Below are 8,918 nucleotides of genomic sequence, written 5' to 3' on the forward strand. Positions count from 1 at the left end.
AGCAGAAAATGTGGCAGGCCTGAAGGCGCAATGTAAAAGATGGCTTCCAGGTCTGACAGTAGATTTCATGGGAATTAAATCAAAATATCCAGATCATGGTGGGCAAAGTAGTGGCAGTTCCTTGCTAGGTTGCCTTTGACTGACCTGAGCTCATACACTGGCTCACGCAAGCTTGAATCTGTAAGATGGAAATCAAGGGATGGTCTCTCTTTAATAAGTCAAAATCTGCCTTTCACTGAGCTGTGATTCTTCCAAAGAAGACATATATAGTCTGTTTGGGGAGGTCATATCGTCTGCCAGGAATCTGACAGACAATATTGTAGAAGGATACCTAGAAATATCAGACTAAATGATACAGCCATTCTTTATATGTAGAGAATGCATGCATCTGTTCCATGTGGCTGCGTCCTTGAAGTTCATGGGCAAAGGGTCTCGTATTGGTCTTCAAGGATTCTGCTATTATTCTCTGCAGGAGAACCTGCATCTTAGATGAAAAATTGGCCAAGATTTTTCTAATGGAGGCAGATCACATACGGCATGAGACCAAGAGAAACTGATTCTCCTTTAGAGAGGAAAGAAGAATTAATCAATAGGACCTTCATTTGGGCATCTATTGAGTAAATTTCAGGTGCAATGGATCAAGGTTCTGTGGTAATAACCATAATCCAACTCAGGACAGTACCTGAGTCAATTTTCTTCAGGACAACTCTCTATTTAAAGATGTCTTAATATGTTCTCAGATCTCTGGCACAAGAAGCTAATTCTAAGAGGTCATAGTTGACTCTTTACTTTTCAGTAGACTTTTAAAGATTCTCATCCGAATTTGTTTGGTTTTTATACTGTACACAATGGGGTTCATAAGGGGTGGTACTAAAAGATAGACATTGGCCATGAGGATGTGAACAACCGGGGAAGCATTTTTCCCATATCGATGGATCATGGAGAGTCCAATCATTGGTGTATAGAAGGTTATGACAGCACAGATATGGGAGATGCAGGTATTCAACGCCCGGAGACGCTCTGCCTTAGAGGCAATACTTAACACGGTTTTGAGGATCATAACATATGACAAAACAAGCAACACAGAGTCAAGAACCATAGAAGACACCACTACCATCAAGCCATAGATGCTGCTGATTCTTCTGTCTGAGAGCACTACCTTCAGAATATCCTGGTGCAAGCAGAAGGAATAAGAGAGGACATTCATCCTTCCATACTCCAGACGCTTTAGGAGAAAGGAGGTTGGGAACACAAGTAAAGCAGCTCGAAGAGTCACTCCCACTCCAATCTTGATGACCATCTCATAGGTCAAAAGGCTTGTGTATCTCAGAGGGTTCCAGATGGCCACCAAGCGATCAAAGGCCATAGAGAGTAGAATACCAGACTCAACAATGGAGAAAGTATGAATGAAGTACATCTGGACCAAGCAGGCATCAAAATAGATCATACGGTGATTGAACCACAAGACACTTAGCATCGTGGGCAAAGAAGCAAAAGATAAGCCCAGGTCTGAGAGGGCTAGCAAAGAAAGGAAATAGTACATGGGCTCATGGAGTGTTTGATCTGTCTTGAGGACAAAGAGGATGGCGCAGTTCCCTGTAATGGCTACTAGGTACATGGAGCAGATAGGAAGGGAAATCCAGAAGTGGTGTTTTTCTAATCCAGGAAAGCCTGTCAGGAGGAAAATTGGGGAGCTGTCAGTTTTATTAGAGGATGTCATAATGCTCCCCCAAGCCATATCTCCTGTAGTCTTTGATGTGTGCTGTAAAAAAAGAAGAAAGAAAAAGAAAGAAAGAAAAGAAGTCATGTGTTAAATGATCAACTCAAAGATCCTTACATCAAATATATTAATTTGAACACACTATAAAAAGACTCAACTCTCTGGAGAAGATTATAATACTGGGAAACATGGAAGGAAAGAGAAGAAGATGACCATCAACAAGGGAGATCAACTGAGATACAAAGGGGCTGGGGACAGATCATTGTGGAGAAAATCTATGGAAATCAAATGGAGTTGCTAAGAGTCAAACAGCAACTTGAGGGCACATAATCAATTGATTTATTACATTTTTATATTACCTGACTTCCAGTGACTCTGGGAGGCTGCAAAAGCTACACGAAACCTATTTTCTCAAACTTACAGTTTTTTTCCAAAATGTACCATATTTTATGTACAGTGAATGTATTACCCTTCACAACTATGCAATAACAATTTAAATTTTTAAAAGGAGAACAATTATATAATAAAATGAAGGTAAATGACTTTTGTTAATTGCAATTTAAGATTAAAAGATAATAGTGGGTCAAGATTGGGATCAATAGTTTTGAGGATCACTCTTTTTTCCTTTTTCTGGATGAGAGGAACATTTGGTCTCTTCTAGTATCTCCTTCAGAGTCAGTTTGGCATTCTGGTGAAGGCACAGCTAGAAATTGAAGACTATAAATTCTAGTTCTTAGGCACAAAGCCATCTGGAGCCTCTTGATCTGGTCCCCACTCTCAGCCTCAGGAACAAGACAATGACAAACCACTTTGGAAATCTTGCCAAGAAAATGGCAAAGATTTGTCCAGGATTAGACACAATTCAATAGAAGAAAAAAAAGAGTACCTCCTTAGTTCTCCAGTCGTTCTGTAAGTTTCCAACAGCTCTTCAGGCAGTTCCTTTAGTATCCCATAGGAAGAATGTCCTTTATTAGACCTGGGGACTCAAATTAGCTGGGTGGTCCTTTTTCACATCTTTTCTGATCTGTACTGTTTTTTATTCTTTTCAGTATTGCAGCAGTTCATCCTTCCATGTAGAGATCATCAGCCCAGACAACTCCTCCCTGGTCCAAGAAAAGACCCTGCAATATCCACCAAGCAAGAGTTTTTATATGAGGGAGATGTTGGCTGCTTATATCGGAGAAAACTGCCTCTGGGAGCTACTCAAGGCAATGTTCTTTGCCCATGTTGTCTCTAAAGAATTCCCGGGATCAACAGTGAGAAAATATGTAGCTTGGGTCGAACTGTAGATCCCTTGGTGCACTTGAGCTTGCTTGTTTTCCTAAAGAGCTGTTTTCATTATCCAACTAGGTAACATCTTCAGTGGTAGTTAGAATTCCAGGGAACCCAGCTATTAATCAGATTTATGCCCAGCAGTCTGAAAAGCAAATACTGATGCCAGCTCACTATCAAGAGCAACTCTGGCTGGCTTACAATACAATAAAAATAGAAGTGTAAAAACAATTATAAATATAGGACAATTCTCAGTCATTCAGGTCAAGCTTGTCCCAAAGATGCCCTTTCAAGGGACAACTGGACTTTCTGGTTTTTCTTTGAAGATGTTTCATATCTCATCCAAGAAGTTTCTTCAGCTCTGACTGGATGGTGGGAAATGGAAGAATTTATACACTTTGCAGACAGCTGGTCATTTGCATTATTTTAGTGAGTCATTAAGGTCATCTGGAGCTCCACACCCATTTGCATCACTCAGGTGACCCTGACGACACAGATAAACCTCCAGGTAGTCTCAATGACTAACTAAAAAAATTGCAAATGACCAGCTATCTACAAGGAGTATAAATCCTTCCATTCCCGACTATCCAGTCAGAGCTGAAGAAGCTTCTTGGATGAGAAGAGAAACGTCTTGAAAGAAACACCAGAAAGTCCAGTTGCCTCTTGAAAAAAACATCTTTGGGACTCCTTGTCATTCATTTCTTCAAGCATGCAGGCCTAGTCTATATCCTGGGCTTCCTTGGGTATGGAGGGGAGGGGGAAAGGGTCTCCTATCCAAATATTTAGGAAGCCAGGAAAATTGTTTTCAAAGTCAGATAAAATTGGTAGGATGACTCCTGCAACCCTCCCTCCCAAGTCAGAATGTGTTCTTCTCCAAACACAAATACTCACAAGAAATGAAGGGTGAGGACATATCATTTCAACTTCATTCCTGGAAAGATGAAGTTCTTTGGCATAGTATTCCTCCCAGCTTGGAAAAATGGTCCTAAAAATGCAGCAGGCAACCATAAACAAGGCAGGCATCACACTGACAGGTTAATTTGAATATCTTTTCCCATGCCTTTATTGTTATCCTATGAAACACAAGTTTGTAGTGTATTTCTTAATTGCTACTTCAGTTAGTGTTGATAATTGATCCCAAGAGATAGAATTCATCCATCACTTCAATGTCTTTATTGTCAATTCTAAAATTGATTACTATACTGATTACCATCTTTCAAATAAATTATAATCCCACTTTCCCTATGCCGTTGACTTTTATTACAGGTATAGCTTGCAGGTTATTTGTATTTTCAATTAATCAGCATAATACATATTATTGATTTTTCCCCTCCAATTTTAAACTACATTCATCTTCCAGTCCAGCTTCTTTTGATATATATATTCTGCATATAGGTTGAATTAACAAAGGGAGAGAATATAGACTTACCACACTTCTTGACCAATCGTTCTGTCCTGCTTCTTTCCAGCTGGATGGTGGTTTCTTATCCTGTGTGTAAACTTTACACGAGAACAATGAGATGTTCTGGGATTCTCATTTTTCTAAGAACATTCCAGAGCTCAACATGGTTGACACTATCAGCCTTGCTAATACTATAGACAATAAAACGGATATTGACTTATTTTTGGTATTCTTTCTGTTATCCAAAATGCATCAACATCAGCTATATCCCATCCCCAGAGAAGTAGCAGGATCAAATTATGAAAATAAAACTGTGAAAATGTTTAGGAAATATATTTTCAAGCTACTGATTTAATACCCAGGCTGATGATCTGTACTGACTTGCTTAAAAAAAATTCAAAAATCCTTCTCATTTACTGCCATTCCTTAGACATGGAATAGGTCTATAGACATGGAGTATATGGCCTGCGACCTTGTTGTATCCAAAACATACTTGATTTACAAAGCAATTTCTTTACAAGTAGCAACTATTTGTTTATATCAACTGATCTAAAAAATAGCTAAGTTGTTGGACCCGATGAGTATTTTGGTAAACAATTAAATTCATACAAGTTGTATTTTGGCAGCGTCCATTATTCCCTGACAATGCATAGTGTCATATCTGCTACTTGAAGCCTGTAAATTGTACATTAATTACAAAACATGACACTATTCTAGCATATTGTGAGCCATTTTAAGAACATTAATTCCACCATCTACGGTAAATGTTTCCACCACTGTATAGTACAAAGGAATTAACTTTTTTGACAAGCTTTTAAGAAAAAAGTATACTGAGAAAAAAACTTTTTATGTATGCAGAAAAAAAGTAATAGGGAAAATAGTAATTGTTAATCAATTAAGATTAATTAGTATATCTTGAGATTAGAGCTGAAAACAAGTTTTGTGTAAGCAATCATCTTAGTATATTTACAGAAGGTAAAGGAACAACAATTGTTCAAGAAAAAAATCAGTAGCAAGCAATTCTGCTGCTTTTGTGAAGCAAACATTTCATGATGACACTAAGGATATGGTTGTGACAGAGTTACAAGATCACATTCAGCTAGAAAGGACCTAACACAAAATATTTACTTTACCCATTTAAATCCATAACCAACTTGCTTTCTATAAAATCTATCAGCCTATGGCAATACCAGTATTTTGTTTTGGCTCACAAGGTTAATAGGTTGAACCTGCTTAATACTTGGATGTTGAAATCTAGGGACTAGCATGATTGTATGCTAAACTAAGAAATCTTTAAAAATCCACTTTCACATTGTTGCCAAAATCACCAATGGACCTGTCCATGAACTTCTTACACATCAAGTTCCAGAATTATTCAGGGCTTTATAAGTATAGTAAGTACCAGCAACTTCCATTGTGCCCAGGATAATATTAGAAACACTGATAACGTGCACATATCTTCCAAGCCCAAACATTACAGTGGCTTCAGTTTTCTGCACAAGAACTTTGTACCTTTAAGTGCGGTATCATGACACTGAGAAAGAATCAGGCCACGGACTGGTCCTGCGGGCACATAGAGCCAGTTCCTATATTTCCAAAGTTCATCCTCAAAAGTCCCTGGGGAATCCGGCCCTATCTCCCCCATCAGTTGAGTCACCCACTGATCATTCCGCTGTGCCTCCTTATCAGCGACCGGACATCCACGGGTTCCTGAACTGCAGCGAGCGATTGGGCGGGTAACACAGTCCTGGGTGGAAGCAAGTCCGCAGGGTCAGAATATTCGGGTTTTCTAGACAAGGCATCCGCCCTTCGATTCAATCCACTAGAAATGTACGTCACCTTAAAATTGAACCGGGCAAAGAACAAAGACCACCGAATCTGACGTTGGTTCAGTTTATGTCTCATAGTCAGAAACTCCCTTAGACGCTCCAATAATTCCGAAATTAAAGGCAACGGGTACCGGTTCCGCATCATGATGGCATTCAAGCGCCGGTAGTCGCAACAGAGTCTCAGATCCCCGGTCTTCTTTTTCATGAACAAAACCAGGGCAGACAAGAGTGAAGACGAAGGCCTGATAAACCCTCGGGCAAGGTTTTTATCAAGGAAGTCCCGCAATGCAGCCAACTCCGGCTCAGACATGGAGTATAACCACCCCGTAGGGAGCTTCGCATCTGGTACCAGGTTGATGGGGCAGTCATAAGGCCGATGCGGTGGTAGTTGATCCACCTCCTGTTCACTGAATACATCCGCGAACTCCACCAAATCTGGGGGCACCTCCACCTTGGCCGGGCCGGATAACTGGGTCGCACAAACCTGCTGGATGTGGTCGACGCATTGCAAGGACGGAAACATGATCAAATTTTGCAACCAATAGATCTGAAGGTCGTGCGTCCACAGCCAAGCCAACCCTAAGACCAAGGGAAAATGCAAGCCCGACGCCACATAGAATTGGATGGCCTCCTCGTGCTTCCCAAGGGCCAAACGCAAGGGTTGCGTGGCCGTCGTGTCAGGTCCAGACAAAAGCAACCAACCATCTATAGTTTCGACCCGCATCGACAGTTCCACTGGACACAAAGGGACATTATGTGCTGTAGCAAACGCCATATCCATAAAATTCATGGTAGCCCCGGAATCCACTATGGCATGCACCGGAATACCCTGCTGACTACCGGACAAGAAGATGTGCGCTGCTAGAATCAGGTGCCGTGGCGGTCCACTTATCTCAGTGTCTGTTTTTGCCCAACCCAAGGTCTCCCTTAGATCGGGGCCCGCTCGTTTCCCAACACAGAATTCTGTTGTTGCGGGGTGGCCGCACAAATGAACTAACGAGTCGAACGTCGGTGGCCTGTCCACCCTCGCCAGCTCATCTTGTAACTCATCGGATAAGCCATCCTGAAAGGTGTCCATAAGCGCTGGTTCATTCCATGCTGAGTCCTGACTCAGCAGCCGGAATTCGCTTATGTACTCCTGCAAAGAGCCACGACCCTGCCTTAATGCCTTCAGTCGCCTAGTTGCTGTTTCTCTCTTGATGGAATCCTCAAACATCATCCGAAAGTGTTGACAGAACCCTTGGAAGTCATCCAGCAAGGGGCTAGACTGACTGAGCAAGGGTGTGGCCCACCAGCCAGCTGTGCCTGAGAGCAAACTAATCAGAAATCCTACCTTTGCCCGGTCGGTAGGAAAGTCCTCTGCCCTCAGGCTAATAAACATCTGGCATTGTCCCAAGAATGCTGCAAACATGTCCTGGTTGCCATCAAATTTCTCTGGCATGGCTACTGGGCACTTTCTCCGTGTCTGTTGGAGGTGCACCAACCTCTGCATTTGAACCATTTGGTCCGTCAGGACAGCCATTTGCTGCGCGAGTAGCGTATTTGCAGCCTGTAATTGCTCCATATTAAATGAAATAGAGGTTTGTCCAGCAGAAGTCAATCTGTTCTGTTCCCCCCTCCTTCACTTGTTAACAGACGACAGGCAAATAAAAGGAAAGGGAATTCTCTTTATCAGTTCTCAGTTTCAAAATGGCTGCGAGCCAAACTAAACTAATTAAAGTCTCTGCCAAGATAAACGGACTCAAACATAAATCTTTCTTATGGTAAATACAAGAAGAATCCAAACGGAAGCAAAGCCCTTCTTCCCAAAGTCTCTACAAATCAGGGTTACAGAAGTCAAACCACTTTTCGAAGTGCACAGCAAAGAAACCACACTCCAGGATCAAGGAACGTTGATCTCTGCGAGCAGGGCGTGGCACCACCAGTCCTTTTATCCCTAAGGGAAGCCTCTAATGAGGCACATCTGGTTGCAATCACCTCCTTGGAGTCCTCCGTTGTGCCTTATGTCGGTCAGCTCGTCTCCTACATGCATCCTGAAAACACTCACAGAAGGGTTCTTGCTCAGCCTCTCTTGTCTCCTCCCCACTGCTCCAAGGCTCAGTCTCTCTTATGTTCTCCCCACTGGCCCAAGGCTCAGCCATTACCTGGGGACCAACAAGTCACTCTGAGCCCTGCTCGGAGGCAGACCCCTGTCCAGAACCCTCCTCCTCTTCCAAACATGACTCAAAAGCCCCCTCGCTGTCAGAGTCTGATAACAGCTCCCAAGGCTCCAGCCGAGTCACAACACATAGTTTTTAGTAAATATACTCCAGAGGCAGTAAAAGCAAATATTCCATTTACAATGAAAATGCCAAGCCAACTATAGTTTAATCATACAAATGTTTTAGTAGGCAAAGAAGGCAGAGTGCTTGGAAAAAAACAACCTTAATCTTTGGCTATTCTCCTTATAGAATGAATTGAATCTTGTTCTTAATTCTGGAACTTTTTGCTTCACCAAGGACAAGTGACCAAATCACTTTTTATCTCAACTGTTCCATCTGTTACTGAAATAGAATAGCACTGTTGAGAATCCCAATTTTGACATTTCTTTTTAATATATAATGCTAGATCTACATTATTACTTCTGCAATTATAGACATTAAATATTTTCAGTGGAACAATTTTTCACTACTGCAGTAATCATCCCATATTTACA

General features: G+C 41.6%; 1 protein-coding gene across 1 annotated transcript; it reads right to left on the reverse strand.

Annotated features, from left to right (window-relative positions):
- Positions 1-763: 763 nt before the first annotated feature.
- Positions 764-1,720, reverse strand: LOC106550089 (olfactory receptor 51G2-like). The gene has a single exon (XM_014067882.2). The coding sequence runs from the start codon at positions 1,718-1,720 to the stop codon at positions 764-766; it is 957 nt and encodes a 318-aa protein (XP_013923357.2).
- Positions 1,721-8,918: the final 7,198 nt, after the last annotated feature.

The sequence above is a fragment of the Thamnophis sirtalis genome, unplaced genomic scaffold (genome assembly GCF_051295495.1).
Source record: "Thamnophis sirtalis isolate CommonGarterSnake01/CBP01778 unplaced genomic scaffold, rThaSir2_p1.2 scaffold_8, whole genome shotgun sequence".
Lineage (NCBI taxonomy): Eukaryota > Metazoa > Chordata > Lepidosauria > Squamata > Natricidae > Thamnophis > Thamnophis sirtalis.